This window comes from Tyto alba, unplaced genomic scaffold (assembly GCF_018691265.1).
Source record: "Tyto alba isolate M040663 unplaced genomic scaffold, T.alba_DEE_v4.0 Super-Scaffold_38, whole genome shotgun sequence".
Classification (NCBI taxonomy): domain Eukaryota; kingdom Metazoa; phylum Chordata; class Aves; order Strigiformes; family Tytonidae; genus Tyto; species Tyto alba.
This window is the reverse complement of record NW_024881313.1, coordinates 32,437,112-32,457,926: the sequence shown is the minus strand read 5'-3', so window position 1 is coordinate 32,457,926 and position 20,815 is coordinate 32,437,112. Positions and strand designations below refer to the sequence as shown.

The window sequence follows — 20,815 nt, the reverse complement described above, 5'->3', positions numbered from 1 at the left end:
TCATATCTCTGTTGCAAAACACATTGCTCTCCTAAAGACGTACACTCTGCCTCACTTCTTCCCAATTTAGTAAATGGAATAATACTGAATTATTTACATCGTCAATTCAGAGAGGTTTAATTTGTTTGTGAAAGCAAAAATACTCTCACAAAATACTTTGTACGTTCATGTTCTGTAGTACTCTAGGAAATTATTCATACAGTTCCGAAGCATATTTATTCATTGTTTACTTGCTAAATCTTGCATGAGAATATTAGGAGGAGATCAATAGAAACTCTGCTAGGAAGTACTCACAGTTGAGAGAAGTTATTGAGAATGTGCTAAAAAATTTATTTAGTACTTGCTGTTTCATAGCAGACTCCAAACTCTGGTCACTCAATTCAGTGTCACAGACCAATTTAAAAAGATGTACTTATAGGAAAAAAAAAAATATAACTAATTTTCTAGTGGGATTTGATACATCCCTGTGCCCTACAGAATTTGTATTCTTGCAGCAGCATCAGCTGTACCTTTGGAAATTATGGCTTCTAAATCATCACCTGTTTTCACCTTATCAGAAATCTAGAAGTAGTACTTGAAAGAGATGCTTGAATTTAGCTAATGATGCAGAAGGCTTTTGTGCTAATTCTGCACCTGAATTTCCAGTCGGACTTGTAGAAGGCTAGAAATTTCCTGGCTTGTTTGAGACTGATGTTTCACAAGTGTGGGTAGTGAGATATGCAGAGGAGAAGTGATCCTTCTGTAGGAAGAATATGAGGCTGTACCACCATATGCAACATTTAGCTTTGGGTTTGTGGTTGGTTGTTTTTTATGTTTTTGTTTTTTTTTTTTTTTTTTTTTTTATGGTACCACAGAAGTGTTACCAAATGAGCAAGAGGCAGCAGCAATTTTAAGTGCCTTGTAAGACAAGAACTGAAAGCAAAATGTTTGAAAATCTGTGCTGTCCCTGTTCACAGCAATCACTTACACAGATGGTGCTAGATTTTCAAATATCCTGAAGTAAGAGTGAATTTTCTTGTGGATGTAAATTAATGTTTTTACTAGTGTTTGTGCTCAGGGCTATACAAAAGCCCCTGCAATTGGAAATGGTCCAGAGGGTCTGACAGTGAGGGAGATTCGATTATTTCCTCATTCTTCTTTCGTGTACATGGTTTGCAATGCAGAAGTGAGCCAGTGAAGAGCAGCGAGTAGTGAATGGAAGGATTCCCTGCCACGTGGGCTTTGGGGCTTTAGTGCATGAGGATGGTATGTGTTGGAGGCAAGGGCAGGTCATGGCCATGACCAGAGCAAAGAGATCTCGGGTAGTGCAAAGCTCTGGTCTTCTAAGATGAAGCATTGCAGCTTAATGAACTGAAATAGGAGGGATTTGGGGAGATGGCTATTGTAAGAAAACAGGAAGGTGAGAAATTCTAGCTGTTGCTTTGGAAATTTAGCAAGGTGCCCTGGTTTTTAGCTGGTTCAGATGGAGTTCAAGAGGTAGTAAGAGGAGGGAAAGGTGAGTCAGTTGTAGCTGACTCCATCTTTAAGATGTAGAATTTCCTGGTTTTAGTGATTAACTGTATTCAGCAGAACGTTCCGTAATGAACTGAACTCCCAGATAGCGGTTCTTGAAATTTTATCTTGGGGAGGAAATGTGTCTGTCAAACTTATGCTTATTTTTTGCAATTGCAAAAGAAATTTAAAATCTGAATTAGAACTGAAGGAGTTATCTTCCTGCCTGGATAGCATCTTGAAATGACACATGCCAATTATCCAACACCCAAATCCCTGGCTAAAGGTAAAGATTCCCAGACGGTATGATGCATGCCTCTAGTGGTAAGCAAGTATCTTGCTTCAAAGTGACGTGTGAACGCAGCTAATAAATCTGAATATCACCTCTTGTGTATCAATTTCTGCTGCAGTCAAGACATGAATGTGAGAATGGCTGCACTGAGGCATAGCTCCCAGAGAAGGGAAAGAAATATTTCCCAATAATCTCTTTGCTCTTTGACAACAAGAATAAATCACGAGTGTTTGTCCCACCCGGTACAGGATCTCTGCCTAACCTGCACCTTCCATACTGGTGCACCCGTAGAACAATTGATCCCACACCTGCTACTATTTTCAAATAATGTAGTTCAGCTCCTGATTTTGTTGCAGTGTGTTAACCTGCATGTGTTTGCTGGCATAACAGAAATTTTTAATGTATTTGATAAATTATAGACTTTTTCCATAATGGAATGAATGGGGAGGAAAAGATTACTTTTATTTTCTGGGTACAAAAGGCTTGGATTTTTATTTTTAGCTCTTTCATGTTTATCTCATTATTGACGTACAAGTACCTTGCACAAACCTTGGGAAGGGAAATTGGAAACTTTCCTCAGTTTATGATGTTCAGTGCTCCTAGCTTTGCCATCAGCTTGCACTGAGGTGGTGGTTCTGTGAGTCAGGGCTTGCAGATAGCTGGGTATGCATCAGAGAAGATGGAGACTTACAGTTGAAATTGGAAATTCAGCATTTTTTCCTTTCCATACCCTAGAAGTGGAGAAAATTACCTTTTCCCATATATGAGCTTTGAAATACCCTCTGTTACTTAATCACTGAAGATTCCTAATTCTCATCCTTGCTTCATTAAAACTGCTCTGTTATTAACATAGGAGAATAAAATACCATTAAGGTTCTCAAGATACTGAATGGAAGAAAGTCTTTGGGGCTTCCAGGAACAGCCCCTTAGTCATAGCTGCATCTTACAACTCAAACATGATTGAGTTAGCAGGAAGAGTGCTTCCTTTCAACATATGGTTTGCTGTCAGACTCTTTCTGGAGAGGATAAGCTTTCAGATACAAATCATGTATCTGTAGTAAAATCTGAGTGCTGAATCTAATTACATGCTATAAATAAAATTATGCATTCCAAAGTGTTGGAAAGTACAGAAGATTTCTGAGCACACCACCAAAATAAAGCCTCCTGGGGACCATGCTGGAGCAGTGACATTCAGTACACATCCATCCAGAACCACTTGCTAAAGTAGATTACTAATAAGTTGCAAAGGTCATGAAGAATCCAGTGTATTTTTTTGGTGCTCTTGAATCTGCATTTAATGTTTATACTATCTAAAGCAGCTTGTGTTCAGCTAATTATTGCCACCTTCAGTTTATATCTTTTTTTTTAGCAAGGTGGCAGATAGAGAGGATCATTTGCTACAACTCCAAATAATTTGAGTACTGAATGATTGTTCTGTGGAGCTGTTCCATCGTCATCTTTAATCATATTTTCTTACAGCAAATGGTTGCAAACAAAACATCACTTCAAAATCTCAGTATTGCTTTGTGAAGATGTAAGATCATAAATTCTGATGTTAAGGAAAAAAAAAAGGAAAAAAACACTTGAAAAACTCCATTGTTGTATATCAGAGGTGATGAGAATGTTACAATAATAGCTGTATTTTGAGTAGTTTTACAAAAACTAGTTTTACTCTGATAATGTAATTTATTTTCTGGTCTCAGAAGGGAAAAACAATTGCCATGTTGATGTGCTTCACTTTCTTAGAGCGACAGTGCTACCTAGTGCTCAGTTAGGGTAGAGGCAGCTCTCTGCACTGACACTGTATTCAAAATTGCTGAATATATTTTTAGTTTAAAGACGTGTTGTTGGAAATGACAGGCACACATGGATGAGCGCGCCCAGAACATGAGTGCTCTTGCAGATCAGCAGGGCCGTCCCCTGTGTGACGCGGCTGGCGTGGTGACCTGTGTGATCTTCCTACCTGTGGAAACATTTTTAGCTATTGCAGAAGCTGTGGGAGAAGACATGGGCAGTTCTGCTCCATCCTTGGGGCTGTGGGAAGAGAAGAGAAGCTCCATCATGAGCCCGTCCAGTTCAGCCCTGCTGTAAAGCAGTATGTGAGCTACAGATGCCCATCTCAATGACAGGAGATGATCCTTTCTTCTCATCTCATCTTGCATACGGAGGTGGAAAGCTGAGCACTTGTTAAGGCAGATAGAAGAGCAGTAAGGAGGGACAACATGTGGAAGAGATCAGTTGCAACAGCTGAGGATAAAATAAATACATTCTATCTCGACCTCTATGCCTGTTGGTAATGTCTAGGGAGTGTTGCTCCCAGGAAAGATGCCTCAGGTGTCAGGAGACTGTGAAGATAAAAATGTGTCTGTATTTATTGATGGGAGGGAAGAATAAATAGAATCCGCTTTCTTTTTAGAAAATGCCTGCTGTGCTACTATTCGACTTGTTGCAGAGCAGGTTGGATCACTCACTGGAGATGATGTTGGTTAGGAAAGTTTATGCTTTCTTTTCGCGTAGACCCTTTTTTAGCAGCTTCATATGGACTGCCACTCTTAATCCCAAACTCACTGATGAGCTGCACGTGTGGCCTATTAGGTAGACCATTTACTTAACTGGAAGAAATTAAGTAAAGGAGGAAACTTTTATTTCCCATGTGTCTCCTATAATTGAAATGAGTACTTGCTCCAGTCTCACTCCTACCTGCTTGGTTTCCATCTGCCGGTGCTCTGTTATCTCCTTTTTAACTTCTTCCTCTCAGTTTAACCTCTTGAGAGTTTTGGTGTCAAAGATGTTCGCTTTCTGCAAGCAATCTCTTGCTTTCTGCTCATTGATGTCCTGCTGCTTGTCTCAAGGATCTTTGCTTTGCAGTGAAGTCTAACTAGAGATTATTGGGCTGCTGCTATCATGCGGGCTATTTCAATATTATTTTCACTGATATTGTAAAAGTGTAGATTCAATTACAGAGTGTGTTTAAAGGATAAATTTGACAGCAGTGTAGGTCTGTGGGGCTAAAGAAATGGCTGCAAAGGGAATGATCCTTTTATGATATTCATGCTTTAGTCATTGGTAATAGTTGAATTGCAGAAAAAGCCAGAGCTGCTGATTTATTTTTTTTTTAGGTTATTGAAATAAATAGTACGCTTTAAAACAGTTTGTAGGCAAACTCTCAATCAAAAGCATGAGTGATCATGAAATACTGGTTTTGTTGCATTTTCCATTCAACACAAGATCTACATCTTCCTGTGGCAGTGCCTGAGGAAGCAGAAAAAGGAGATAAGATCAGTATGAGCTCTGTGCTGCCGAAATCCTTTCTATATAAAATATTCTTCCTCAGCCTAAAACAGATTTTTATTTTTAATGCTGGAAATATGTCAGAATGTAATCTCTGTTCTCCAGAGTCAAATGGGAACATGCCCAGAATACCTCTGGTCTCAAGTTGGTCTCAGGAAGTGCTCTTCGGTAGATCTGTATACCCGAATCCATAAAGTAACCAGTCACTTGAAATCCCTTGGAAGTTATTGTGTGTATTGTCAGTCCTTTACACCTGAGTGGATCCGGGAAGGGGTTTTCATCCTCTGGTGAACGTCTGACTAGTTCAACTTAAAGAATGTGAATGAAGCTGTTTTCTCTGAGCTGTGACATTTGGGAGGATTGTGATATTCCAGTTTAGGAATTCACAATAGAAGGAGAATTACAGTAGAGTGTGGTGTGGCAACAGGGAAATCTCCTGTGGAGGAAGTGACTGTCCTCCCATTAAATGGGAAGTCCGCCTCCAGAGGCAGTTCTGTGTGGCCAGTCGTTCCTTGCCTCCCCTGAGTGGCCTTTCAAAATCAGTATGTTACAGAATAATACTAAATTCAGATCAAATTCTTAGTGAGACATGATACTATGGAAATGATAGACTCATATTTTTATCATTATAATAGAGATCATAAGACTGAGGATTATTTTAGTATTATGTGCTCTTTGAAAAAGAGAGAACAGCTGTCATTAGTACTATATGAAGACCTGTCTGATACTCTTAGCTTCTTTGTGATACTACTTCAGGTCTAAAACCAGCACTCCGAATTACTTTTTCAGAAATGTGTATTGGATTTGCATGGCGAGGTTTTGGTAGCTGGGCAGGCTATTGGGGTGGCTTTTGTGAGAAGCTGCTAGAAGCTTCCCCCATGTCCGATAGACTTGATGCCAGCTGGCTCCAAGGCCAAGCCCATTAGTGAAGGTAGTAGCACCTCTGTGATAACATATTTAAGAAGAGGGGAAGAAATCCTGCTGCGGACCAGCAGCTGGAGAGAGAAGTGAGAAGATGGAATAGAAACAGCCCTGCAGACACCAAGGTCAGTGAAGGAGGAGGTGCTCCAGACACCAGCGATTCCCCTGCAGCCCATGTTGAAGACCATAGTGAGGCAGGCTGACCCCTCCTGCCCGTGGAGGTCCACAGTAGAGCAGATACCCACCTGCAACACGTGGAGGACCCCATGCCAGAGCAGGTGGATGCCTGAAGGAGGCTGTGACCCAGTGGGAAGCCCACACTGGATTAGGCTCCTGGCAGAACCTGTGGACCCGTGGAGAGCGGAGCCCACGCTGGAGCAGGTTTGCTGGCAGGACTTGTGACCCCGTGGGGGACCCACGCTGGAGAAGTTTGTGAAGATCTGCAGCCTGTGGGAAAGACTCATGTGGGAGAAGTTCGTGGGGGACTGTCTCATATGGGAGGGGCCCCATGCTGGAGCAGGGCAAGAGTGTGAGGAGTCTTCCCCATGAGGAGGAAGGAGCGGCTGAGACAGTGGGTGATGAATTGACCACAGCCCCATTCCCCATCGCCCTGCGCTGCTCAGGAGGGAGGAGGTAGAGAACTCAGGAGTAAAGTTGAGCCTGGGAAGAAGGGAGGGATGTGGGGAAGGTGTTTTTAATATTTGGGTTTATTCCTCATTATCCTACTGATATGATTGACAATAAATTAATTTCCCTGAGTTGAGTCTGTTGTACCTATGACAGTAATAGGTGAGTGATCTCCCTGTCGTTATCTCAACCCAAGAGCCTTTTGTCATATTTTCTCTGCCTTGTCCGGCTGCGAAGGAGAGTGATAGAGCAGCTTTGGTGGGCACCTGGCATCCAGCCAGGGTCAACCCATCACAAAATGCCATTAATCTGTGGTGCTTACTGTATCTGAACATTATTGAAAGTATTTAATAGAGATTTGAAGGGGTCTGTCTTAAAGTAACATACTGTTATGCATTTAGTAGGGTACTACTCAAGCCTTAGAGTATAAATCAGAAGTCATCTAGATTTTGTAAAGAAAATAAACAACTCTACCACCAATAGTGTGCAAGGCATTTGTGTTGTAGCACTTGGGTATCAGCCATAGCACTAGCTGTTAAGGACTTGACCCTGGAACAGGTCACTGACACGGTCATCTATAGGAATCCTTGGTATTTTTGGAAATGTGGTGTTGCAGAGGGGCTAACACTTACCGCGAAGGACTGATATTTTTACAGAGACTTGCTGTAGGTCCATTGGCTTTGGCTCAAGTGACGGACAAACCTTTTCTGAGCAAACTAGAATCTTATAAATCTTGCCCATATTACACATTGTCAAGCAGAAATATTTTCTCAAGGATCAATTTTTGTGCTTCCTACTAATTGTCATACACTGAGGATCTTTTTTTTTTTGCCTCCTCAGATCTGTAGGTTTTCTCACCTTACTTTGGCAATGAACTTCCCAGCCTCTTGCTGTTTTAGTTAACTCATGCTTTAAGGCTTCTCATACGGTAATCTTTGAGACATATCCATAATTTCATGCTTCATATGGAAGTTTTAGCAGCCACTGAGGTCAGCAGTCCAAAAATGAGACTGAACCTGCTTCCTTTAAAATCATGTGGTTTCTCTTCATGATATTAGATATTAACTAAAAAAAAAAAAAAAGAAAAGCATTATCTCTGTGTAATAATTTCAAATAAATGAATAAATGTCATTAACTTCAAAAGTAAACAAGGTCAGTAGATAAAAATGTACAAATACTAGATTAGTTGATTTAGTTATAGAGAATCATGCAAGAAGAGCTTTTATTCAGTAAAGCTTTTGTTTAACTTGTAACATCTTCTCCGGAAGTAGTTAGACAATATGAAAAGAAATCAAAAAAGTTTAAATCTAACTTGATGTATACAGTATTGTTTTGGAAATACAAGTTAGATATATTATGGGTAAACAAAAATGCTACCGAAAACATTATAGATGAGCATCTATTTTTGTGCAAGCGCTTTGTACCATAGCTAATGCAGTACCTCATATTTTACTTTAAAAATGGAAGATGAATGCACGTGTTTGGGTTTTTACATTAATGAAATACATTAGACAGTGGTACCAATAATTTTGAAAACTTCTTAGTGCATATTTTACAAGTAAGCTGGCTAATACAGTGAATAGTCTGGTGAAAGATCATAATTAAAAATAACAGCTTTCTAGGAGGTTATTTCAAGACCACCTTGTGAATGTGTGAGCACTCAAACTATTTGCGAATGTTACAGATGCTAGAAATACTGAATGCTATCACTGAAAAATGGCTGCCAAATTATTCAAAAAAAGTGAGAAAATTTAAGTGTGTTAAACTAGCAAGGTAGCATGATTAAGATATGCAAAATTAATTTATTTCGTATGTATTTTCCTAGCATGTGTATTTGGAATCAACAAAAGCAGAAGCTGGTGAAGTAAGTCTTTAAGATAATGCCTTGAACAACATTTTGAGCTAATAAAATTCCACAGGTTACACAAAAAAATGTGTTTACTTCAGACTATCTCTGTTTACATCATTTAAGTGCAGGATCATCTCTAAACCGCATATCATCCCAAATTCAAGATGACAGAAATAATGCAGTAGGATGGGTATGCAGTTATTTTACTTCAGGTTTCCACTTAGCTGGAACATTAGTTTGCCTGTTCATACTTGCAAGTCATGGTAGATGAGATTTTGTTTGAAAATACAACGTAGATTGTGATTTATGTCGAGATAGTAAAAATCTTTGTCAGAAAACATATTTACGGTGGTATTTCAGGCCATGGTGGTCATATCATCAAAGAAGCTTAGTAATTTTCTTTTTTCATGTTAAAACAAAACCAGAATATTTTTTTATACTTCATTTGTTTATACCTAAATAAGGTGTATATACCTAACATAACTAAACAAACATGAAGATGATTCTGCATCATTTTTACTACCATAGTTTGAGTGCAGTGGATGCTGAGAATTTGTATTAAAATCACTTGAATTAAAATTTTTCAGACAGTTTCCAACTGGAGAAGTATCATTTGTGTGGCGTTAGTTTATTCTTTTGTTTTGCAGTCCTTAATTCTGTCTCTCGTTAAAGCACAAGCACACGTGGCTTCAGTAGTTGAGGAGACCCTGGTGCTGGAAGTTACCGCCTCATTCCTGGGCTGTTTAATGGATGGTGTTTAGGCAGTTCAGTGAAGGATCCGATGGGTTGGCTTTTTGTTTCCACAGTTGTCTGTATTGACAAGCAAAATTAAATCTGATAAAGATGCTTTTCAATACACCTATCCAAGAATTGATGCCTTGTCGTCAAAGCAATTGAATATTAAAATGTATTGTTTTGATTGCATTTTTTTACTTTGGAAAATAAGGCAGTAATACAACATAAGAACAGCCTGTGACATAATACCCAAACTAGTCAGTCAATAAACTTTAGTAATTCATATGAAAGCATAAGTTGTATATAATAATATTTAGATACTTTGCCTAATATTGCTGATAAATCCGCACTATACCAGAATGTCTTCCTTTAGTCAATTTTCTATATGCTAATTACTGAGCAGTTTCTTAATAATTTATCATTATGGTGTATAAACTGCAAAATCACATTTTGGTTTTGTGCATCTACAGAATATTAATGCAATAATAGCTCAATTCTTGTGGAAAAAGTTGCTAAATGCAGCTTCTTTTCCTCCGTTGATCACAACAGGGGTCTGGAGCATAAAGCATTGGAAGAATCCCCTGCAGTAGAGACCTGATGTTGTAGTGAGGCTCAGTTGTCATCAGAAGAGCAGGAGATGGTTGAGGAGAGGGGAGAGCAGTGGGTGACAGCAGGACATGCAGGGTACCGCTGAAGGGATGTGTCCCAGGCTCTTTTCCAGCTCCTCTTCTCCAACTGTTTTCTGAAATACTTGTCCCTTCAGTGATTCAAACAGGTTTTTCTCATATTAAGTGTCCAGTTCTTTGAAAGGCACAGATTTTACTTCTCTTTTTTTTTTTTTTTTTTAATTACAATTCAGAGATTTTTTTCTTTCCCACTTTTACAAGTCTCTTTTTTCTAAATCTTATTTAATGGCTGTGATTAATTGTTAGTCTTCCAAACTTAGTCCTTAATGATAGGACGTACCTAGTCCTTAGTTCTTTTCTAGCTAGAAAAGTGATGTCAAAGCATGTGTATTAAATACAGTTCTATAAATCATAATAAAGTCACATCAGTAAAGGAGGAGAACACAAACTTCAGCATCTCCATTACCCACTCCAGCAGATAACCTCCAGGAGAACTGAGCTTTGTCCAAGGTCTTTCACTGGCACTTTCTGCCACGTGACTGTATTCTTATCAGTAAAATGTGCTTGTCAAGAGCTTTCTGATTAAGAAAACAAAAATCATCTGTCGAGTGTTTTCTTTTTTTAAAGCTAAATCCCATTCCTACCAGCTCAGAAATGGTGAAGTTGCAGTGACTTAGCTAAACCTTTCCATCGTAGCAGCTTTCCAAAAACTATACAGTGCAAATTAACCTGCTGTGCTTACCAGGTTTGCTGAATCCTTCAACTTTTTCTCAGCTTTCACTTTGAAGTCACAGGAATGACAGAAGTATTAAACTTCTGTGATTTTCCTGGTGAGAGGGAAGTTTCCTGCCAATTCCAAGGTAGCTACTGCCAAAATTTCTTAGTTCAAAATCACAGGTAGGTGTTACAGAAAGAGCCTAGAGCTGAATTGTCAGGCTTAAATATGAAGAAAAATGACTATCAGGTACCATGGCTCTTGTTAAATAGCATCTTTATCAACATGAGTCTTACCTGTTCAAAAAAAAAAAATAAGTAGGCAATTTTAATAGCAAATTTCATCCAGGCATGTGACATCTTGCTTAAAATGCTGCATTAGATTGAATGAACGGGGAACATATTAGTTGGATTAAAAATTCTCAAAGTATGTCACCCTTTAAATGTATGTATGTGGGCTTGTATGTGGTTTGCCAAGTAGTTGTTTGTCTGAAGTGGTACCTTTTTGATAGTCTAGATGATGATACAGAGTTTTTGCGGGTGAAGTTTAAAATCCTGGAGACTGACCACCAGAGTGCTGGAATCATCCAGATGTGGGGGATGCTGCTGAGTTCCAGGCAAGGTGCAGGAGCAGAGAATTATGTGTATACTTAACCATCAGGAGGTTATAATGAAATATACAATATTTTTCTATATAGAAATGTTTAATATCTGTATAGAAATATATAAAAGTTTTCAGGTGTCTATATACATAAGTATGTGTTTGTATATATAGGTGTGTGTACATACATATGTGTCTGTATATATATAAAATACATATATAAAGCTCAGTACAAAGCTGGATTGACTTTATGTAGAAACTTACGCAGAGAGAAGAATGTTAGTAATTCTTTAATTCTGCATCCAAAGTTGTAAGAACAATGGAAAACTGGAAGCTGAATCAGAACAATTCTGTCTTGAATGTGCTGTAACATACGCCCTTGAACATCCAAAACTTGTTGTGAGATACTAGAATCACTGTGGCATGGAGCTTTAAAATTATGATTGAAGCCTTCAGAAGATCTGTTTTAACCTAGTTCCTGTGAAATCTGTGGCCTGTGCTCACAGGCAGTGAGGATGACAGGATTATATTTCCATCCCAAATATTCTCTGATGCTGAATACTTGTTGCGTGTTCTCACTGATTGTTGGGTGTGTACCTACTTAATGTGTAAAATTTCATCTTCTTGAATTTCTCAAGTGTCTTTTTAAAAAATATGCTATTACAACTGAAGTGCTAACTCAAAGCATCAACTTTAATCTTAATAAGTCTGGTGACTTTGCATTACCAAGGCCCCAGGACTGCTCTCTGGGATCATCTTGACATTGCCTGTACTTCCTGCTGCAACAGGGAACAAGGACAGGAGTTCTCCAAAACCCTGACTGAGGTGTACTGTAGTTATAGAGACTTCAATACTACATAGGGCGTTTTTGATAGCTACAGCATTGTGAAATGCTGCTCTCATGGTATGGGAAGCATGTATCAGATGGATTTGTCTGGGTAAATGTGTTGCATGGTTTCCCATTACTAGGAGGACTTCGAAGTGGTGACCTGAGCCGTCTCCTCGGGTTTGTGTGGTGGTTAGTGTCTGTCAAAAGCTAGCCACTTGTATTTGTTAAACTGTATGAGGATATGTGAGATCACCTACCACTTCTTTTCCCTGTTTCTGTTCTGTTTAACTTGTGCAAAGCCCATATCCTTTGAATGTACATCAGGGTGAATGACTCCAGGTGCTTGTGTGTGAAATTGAGCTCTGCCTAGTTGAATGTTTCTTATTTGGTTGGTGGGAGTTTGGCTGCAGTGTTTGGTTCATATGTATGGGTTGAATTGAAGATCTGTTGCATTTGCTTAACGAGTGATGGTCTGAGTCTTCCAGTTAATACAGTTGCTTAATGCACCAGCATAAACATCTTCAGCTGGGTCCCTGACTGCAGTCTCAGAAGTCTCTTTCCATTCCCTGTACACTGATAAGAGAAAAGAAATATGTTTGAGAAGAGAAATATGTCAAAGTTTCAATTGGTTTGGTGCAAAATGAGGGGTCTTAAGTGGAACTTTGAGTGAATATTAAAACTATGTTTTGAATTTTTGTCTCTGCAGAGTTTACAGATGCTTCCTCAACAACGGAAAGCCATAGCAAAATTTAAGGAGCCAGCACATGCTTTAGCATTTCAACAGAAATTCCACAGGTAAATAATTAAGTTCTGCTGACACCTCTGTTCCTTCCCTCCCTTCAAAAGATTAAATCAGTCTCCTCTGCTCGCTGTTTCTCTTAATCCAATCAGGCATCTGTGTATTAGTGACCTTCATAGAACCTTATTGTCTGTTCTCCACCCCTAGAATCAGTTTGAGTACCAGGTTTAAATTTCTTTTAACTTTTAACAGGCACATGATAGATCTGTCCCACATAAACGTGGCACTGATAGTTGAGTGATATCTGCTGAGAGAAACCCTGACACTAACAGAAGCGTACTGTGGAGCTACATGAGGCACAGTGGCAAAACCATCGGGTTATGAAACCTTTCAGCTTAGTCTTTAATTGCTGTGTTGAACTACAGAAAGCATCAAGATGTTCTCCAGATGAGCAGAACTTGCGAGGACCTGCAAAGGTGGAATTTCTGTTTGGGTTATTCATGTTCTGTTGTAACCACGTGGAACTACAGATTTTTTTTTTTTTTTTCAAAATTCTTTCAATGCATGTAGACACTGTTCTTCAAGATCCCACTGTGTGACCACAGTGACTTGAGAGAGAACGTTTACATCGAAAGATTTAAAAACTTTCTTCATAGCAAAGAATATTTGATAATGGTTGCTCTTATCTTCAGTGCAAGGTATTTGAATGAAAACTCACTTTTCTAAACAAAACACATTAGTTATGTTGTATATCTGAGAGCAAAGAAGGTATGCTTGTGTAGATTTAAATGTGGTCTACTTCACTGAATAGCAGTATGCTGAGAAGTTTTGGAGGTGACACTGGAAAATTGTAGTTTTTATCTTTGTAAATAAGCTAAGTCTGTCTTTGCATTTTTCTATTCCAACACAGACTTCCATTTTCTCCCAACTTCACAAAACCCTGTGTAGGAATAACATTGCTGTATTTTCCCTTGGTTTTTAAAAACAGGATCTTTACCCTTCAGTAGCATCATGGGGTAGTGAACTCCCAGGTTGTAACTAGGTCGTTTTAAATGACACTTCCCGATACAAGGAAAAAGAAATTTTGGTGGCTCACTTCAAAAATGTTACACAGGAAGAGTGGCGCATTCCTAATAGTTCTTTTGGGCTAGTGTTTCATGATTGCCTTATGCTTTGTTTTTGATTAGTTTTTTTTCTTTGAGATTTATTTTGTGACTAATGCTGAACCATAAGAAACCCGTAACCGAAAGGACTTGGTTTGATGTGTTATTCCCGATAAATACAGGATTATAAGGACATTGTGAATCTGCTGGTGAACGTGACAGTTCCCAAAAATTACGTGCAAACATTAAGGAGCTTATGTTTTATTCAAAGTAAAATCCGTAATATTTCCTTTTGGTTAGAACCATCTAGATGGTGTTGCAAAAGGAACAACTTTTTTTCAGTTACTTCTGAATAAACTTATTAAAATGTCATCTTTATATCGGATTCCGGTTTTTATGAATATTTCCTTAGTTTTTAGGCTGTGAAGCTTTTGCTTCATCCTTTATTTTAAGCACTCCAGCTACTATTTGAAGGGGGGAACTTACAGAAACCTTACGAGGTTTGTTACCTGAGTGACTGCAGAAGAACACTATTGGTATGTAAGGAAACGGCTGCGAATGGGGTCCAAAATAGGCATGTCAAGCGTGGAAGGATGAACTAAGCAAGTTTATAGTACCATAGATTTTGTTTTTTTAAGATTTAATGGTAACCAAGTCACAAAGACCTAATTGGCTTTCTTACAGTTTTGGTCTAGATTTTCAATTAAGTAGAAGTTAATAAAATTAAAGATTGAATAATAAATACTGTCAAAAGTCTTCTAGGTAAAACTGCTCTTTGTTCATTGAAATAATAAAAAGTAATGTGGTACTTTGGAAATACTGCACTGGAAAAAAAATTGAAAGAATACTTTGAACCCGTTCACAACTTAGTGACAAGTACAGTAACATCGTGAGAACTTTTGCATGGAAGTGAGTTTCACACCCATCTGTGTAGTTCCCCATTTATGCATAAAGCTTAATAACATCCGGTACAATTACATAAGGTGCTTTTAGTGCTTCAGCGTAGACCTAAGCCCAGCAGAGAGAGGATGAGCCGCAGGTAGGAGGGACCCGGTGGGAGCTGACCCTGAAGACTCACACGAGGTGATCTACCCTGTGCTGTTTAACCCCTCACACCCTGAGCACTAGGACCCCTATGCTGCCTCCTCAGTTTATGTAATATTTAGTTTTAAGAAGTAAATGCTTATCTTTAAAACAAGTCATTAAACAGTTATTCATCCTGCTGTTAGGAGCAGCTTCTCTGTGTTGAGAAGGATGGGAAGATATGTGAGTGGAGCAATAATAGTGCGTGTCTGGAAATCTGGGTTAGATGGAAACGCCAGACAGGCCAGCAGCTGAGTTCAGCAGTAGGAACATCTGCAGTTGATCAGCTGTCCTGTCAGAAGCAAACGTTATTGGGGTTAGAGGGTTTCTTGGAGCCTAAGAATATGGGTTTGATTCAAAAGTCAAAGAAGTTTGCAGAAACGCTCCTGCTTTGGGTTTTGAATCCATCCCAAAGAGGCTGAGGTTCAGCCAACTTAAGTTTTAAGAATTTTTATTCAGTTGGGTTTTTTAAAAAAAATTTTTTTGAGACAAATGTGTGGCTTTGGAATAAAGACATGAAATTGCCTCGGATCTATTTAAACATAGGAGGCAACGTAAGCAATGCCTGTTTAATGACTAGATGCATCCTCTTTAAAGGCGGATGCAGTAGATTATTGCTTGTGCATAGACAGGGTATGGGCAGATTGCTGCTGGTGATTTTAGCTGCTTATTGCAGTACCTGGGTATCTTACTATATGTAAACGTACTATATGTATGTATGTCTATATGCATTTTATTATACACATACATACTCACACCCTGTGTTGTCACCATATCTAATATCTTAAAAAACTCAGTAGCAAAAGTAGCAGTTAGGTGAGTCATTTGTTAAAATGTTTGTGTTTTTTTAGTTCTCAAATCCTAACTTAAAAGTGGATCTCTTGGCAATGATCAGTTTGAATGATACAGCTCTTTTAGATCCATTTGTTATCTCCTCCCAAAAAAACCCAAAGGAAGTAGAGGTAAAGCTAGACGGATGTGTTCTTGCCATGTTCTCTTTCAGGACACAGTTAAATCTGAGCACCTTAAGTTAACTTTCTTAGAAGATCTGTTGCAACCATTATCTTGTTCTTTCTTTATCATGCATTCAAAATACAACGCAAAATGAAAAAAAGAAAAAAAAAAGGCATTTAATGTAGTATGTAAATATTGACCTTTTAAAATTAAAATGTTACTCAAAATGCTTACAGTCAACAACATCTTAGCTACTTGTTAGTTTTTTGTGTTGTCTTATCTAAGTTTAATGGATACAGTTCCATAAATGTTGATGTGTTTTTGTGTATATCTTCAAATTTTTATAAAGATGCTAGTAAGTCAATACATATATCCTGATCTGTGTATTATTTGTTCACAGCTTTTATTAGTATAATTTTATAATTATTTTAATAGGCAACTCCAGTAGGTGATTAGATGGAGCCAACTTTTTTTTCAAGTTATTTTGTTTTCATCTTGTAGCACTGGGGAATTCATTTTATAACTAATCATATTTTGCCTTGACTAAAAAGATTGGATTGGCCGTATGATCTGTGGTATTTTAGTAGAATGTTCTACTTTTTTTAATTAAAAAAAAAAAGAAAAAAATCTCTGTCCTTTAACTTTTGAGGGGAAATACAGTGCACTGTCAGACCAAGGCATGGGGTTTCTAGCTTTCTTCCATTGTGCTGTACAGGTACCAGTTAGGTCTGTTGTGTAATATTGTTCTCAAAAGTTTGGGATATTTTGGTTTTACACGTAATTCAAGTTGGTCATGTAACACGTTGGTTCATCACAATGTTAGCAGCTGATGTGGCACATATACTGTATGACGGATTGATGTGCAGTGATTGAGAAGCTCGGTGTAATTGATGCTAGGCAGGAGGAGGACAGGTCCGTAGTATCTTCATAGCTGGAGGAGCTGCCATGAAAATATTTATCTCTAAGTAGTGGTAGAGAATAAATTTAGACAGGGATATTGTTCTTGGCCCACATATATCTCCAATATGACTTCAGGAAAGAAGAGTAAATACTGGCACCCACTCTGTAAAGTATCTTCAGATACCTAGTTTATTCCCTGGTTTAAATCTGAAAATTCACTTCAGATTCCCAAATTTCTGTTAAAAAAGTCCTTCTAGCCATTAAAATGCCAAGCAGACTGAGCATTTTAGTTTTTTGATGTTAGGTTTCCACTGTGAGGATATAGATGAGAGATTTTCTTTATAGAACTGTAGGTTATTTCAGAATAACCTTGAAGGTCTTCATCATTTTTTCTTAATGTTATCTAGCTATTTGGAATAAGGAAAAAGCTTTTACTTGGTGTTGAATTTTTTATATTTTTTTTAAATACAGTGTCTTTTATCTGTTTAGCTTGAAATTGTGCAATTCTCCCAGAAGCTGCTGTAGGCACTTCTACCATTGCACACAGTAACTGCGTTGTCTGTATGTGTGTGTGGGTGCATTACCCTCATAGCTGGGGTGAGAGGGTGGGTGGGAGGGTGTGGAGTTTCATTCCTTGGGGGTTTTTTTGCCTGTGTTTTGTCTAACTCTGGAGATACCCTGGATTTGTTCTCCAGTGTATTATTCTGTTGTTCATGTCCTTTGCGTAGTATTGTGTTTGTGGGTTGTGATACTCGAAGGTGGAAATCTGGGTTCCACCTGTTCACTGTCAAAAAGGCATTTTTATTGAGACACGAACTTTTTTTTTTTTATTTATATTTTTTGTGAGTTTATTTTTTTTAGCAGCATGTTGGATGATAAATTAAATGTGAAGGAAACAAATACTGAACAGATTGCAGAAAGTTAGCTATATTATAAAGGCTATTTAGGGTAACATAGGGCTTTTGTTTCGGTGTTACCTTAAATCATGCTTTAACCTCTAATTAATTCATAAACATAATACTTTAAAGTATTTTATCTTTAATTAGTATCAAATCCTAAGGATTTTATGTGAGGGTTTTTGTAACCTGATTTTTAATCATTGAGATGGCTTATCCACATGAGCACAGGGTCTTGTGTACAAAACCACTGATTCATATTGGATCCTTACGTATACCAACTTCTGGTATAATATGGTTGGGAAGGATCATTTTGTTCTTTATAACACTGCTTTTTGCAGGGTTGGGTTTTTTTATTAAAAAAACACCTCTGTTTTCTACTTATGTGCTTATTTTGGTGGAAAGTATGGTCCTTATTGCACTAAGGAAAACCTCAAGGGGGAAGTTAACCTTACTGGGTCTTTTAGGTGCCTGTGTTGCTTTCTCACTTCTTGGTTGGATGCGCTGATTTTTCTAACTAACTGGAAATGGGCTTGATATATACACTGTTTTTCAACAGGTGACATTGGTTTTATTTAGTGTAACAGCAGTTGGGTTAAGTGATTTTTACCATTTAAATAATATAAAATGGCATTACAGATTAAGAATATTATTGTAAAAGAACCTGTATATAGCTAAATGTGGCTGTATTGCAATGTTGTGTGTAGTTGCTTGGAAGACCACAATTTAAAATACTGCTGTATTAATGTTATGTTAGTGATGCAGGATTTTCTTTGTGTGCATCTAATGTTTTTAATATGCATCATATTTTTTCTTGCTGTCTGTCAGGCTGACTTTGGAACCTTACAGTTTTATTTCTATTTATATAATAAAACAGTAATTTTTTTGCAGGATTTCTTTTCCAGACAGTGAAACGTCTTTCAGCGGTTTCCCTTCTAACTAATACACATTTTCACTTACAGATACAGCAAAGACAAAATGCTAACACTCATTTATTCACAGCTGCTCTTCCATACCATTGCATACAACTCTTATTGATACAAAGTGCCCTTAGAATAAGTCAACTTTACTTTTTCCTGTGGTACTCTTTGCCTTTGCCCTGTGCTCATTTCCATTTCATTTGCCCCCAGTTTTCCATTTCCAGAAGGATATTTGTATCCTTGTTATGTTCCAGCTCTCGTCACTCCCTGTTCAACTCTCTGGACCTTTCCCTATCTGAGTGCATTGCATTCAATCTTTTACTCTATTTTTTGTTTTTACAGCTCTTTTTGAGGATACCTGAAGCCTAGATCTCCCACCCTGAAAACACATCGTACTGTACTTCTCTTTGCAGACTTTGATATATAAAGTTGAGATTGCTTTTACAGGTGTCACACAGTAGGAGATGCTGGCCATCCCAAAGCACTGGAGAAGCATCGCTTAATGGTTTTGCTTTGCAGTTTTACCTGTATTGGAGACGTAAAACATTTTGTTTACATTCTCTCTAGCATTTGTGGCAAACCAGGCAAAACAGGATTAACAACTCTTTTATCCTTTTCACATTTCAGGAGTTCTGTTCTTGAATTCAGTGATAGTAATAGCACTTTATTTTTTATTGCCACGTAGAAATACGAGCACTGTCGACGCAATCCTACCTCCTATTACTATTACTGAATGTGATCCTTCCTAACCTGTAAAGTCTTAAATACTGTATATATTTGGGTGTTTTGAGAATCACTTCAAATGTATTGCTCTAATCTGGATTACAGAGTTTGTTTATTAGCAGTTCAGGATATAAATTCAACAGCCGACTGTATCATACTGACTCCACTGGGGGTTCGTCTGCCTCATGTTTTCTACAGCATCATCTGCACGAGGTGTTTACTACTAATTTCTTGAGTGTAATACTGAATTATACCAAATCCTTCTCTTGCATAAGAGATCTTTGTCGTACCTATTTAAGTGAATGTAAAAATGGAAACAAAGATGATTTCATGTACAAGTCTTTTTACATGTAATTCCATGTTTCAAATGTCAACATGTAAATATATTTATTGTACCTAAAATATGTCAATAAAACTTGATCTTTATCATATTTCCTTCGTTGTTGCTTGATGTACGACTTGGAACTTCAAACTTGACAGAAAAAGCTTCACATACCATATTCTTTTACCATTTTTATTACTGTAACATCTGTGGAACTCTACTTTTACATTAGCATCATAGCATGGGGTTCTTTCAGTGCTGTGTAAAGGTGCCCCAGGTGGAAAAACAAGTGATCAAGGATGGGTGATGGTAAAAGGGGCTTGTGTGGTGAGTTCAAAGGGTCTGGAGTCTAACAAGGATCTCATAACATAGGAGGAGAAAAGCTTCTGAGTATAAAAACTTTTCTGCTTCTTTTCAACGGTACTGATATGTTTGTTACAAGATCTTTACTTTCAAGTATTGCCTGTCTTAAATATATGACATAAAGAGGAGCTGTCAGTATGTTTACCATCAATTATATTCTGAACACAATTGTATCAGCACAAATGGAGGTTAATTCCACTGATGTATCAAGAAAAGAGGTCAGAATCAGCTGCCTTGCACTTTGCAGGGGCTTTTAATAGTTGTTAAAATTATTTGCTAAGTTAAATGTAAAAAATCACCCTGGTATCACTGGAAGCGGCTACCTGTGATCCAGCATGGACATTTTCAATGAAGCATTACTAGTGTGTCACGTTGTTACTGGGGGGAGATGTCAAGAGAACATCTATTGGAGGGCAGGCTAGTGATACCCCAAGTTTGTTTTGGCTTGCACCCTGCTGGAGAGGGCATATTAGTGACCAGCAACACAGTTACCTTAGAAAGCTCACTGAGGTAAAAAAAAAAAATGCCTCTGATGCATGCAGTGATTTTTATAGTGATTAGTGTAGGAATAACCATCGTTGCTTACAAAGTTCCGACTTAGTTTTCAACTTGTGATTTTGTTTTGAATTAACAGTAAAAGCACACTGTAAATATCCATCCAACTGCAGCATCACCTCTTCCACCTCTTCTCTACAGAAAACTCCAAGTAGAAGTACACCTCTTCAGAAGCCAAACCTGATGAGTTGTATCCCCTCTGTTCTTTGTACCTTCTTTCCCTGCCTCTATTCATCCACAGTCTTGGGGCATGAATTTGTGTTTTAATGAAGTTGATGCAC

General features: G+C 38.0%; 1 protein-coding gene across 4 annotated transcripts in view; it reads left to right on the top strand.

Moving 5' to 3' along the window:
• The window catches only part of RBM33 (RNA binding motif protein 33), a 104,849-nt gene extending 85,124 nt beyond the window's left edge, over positions 1-19,725 (top strand). For all 4 annotated transcript variants that reach the window (XM_042802284.1, XM_042802286.1, XM_042802283.1 and 1 more), the window contains 2 exons: positions 12,683-12,771; positions 12,968-19,725. In XM_042802284.1, the coding sequence (XP_042658218.1) occupies positions 12,683-12,771; positions 12,968-13,016 (138 nt within the window). In that variant the 3' untranslated portion in view covers positions 13,017-19,725. The remainder of the gene's footprint in view (positions 1-12,682; positions 12,772-12,967) is intronic.
• Positions 19,726-20,815: the final 1,090 nt, after the last annotated feature.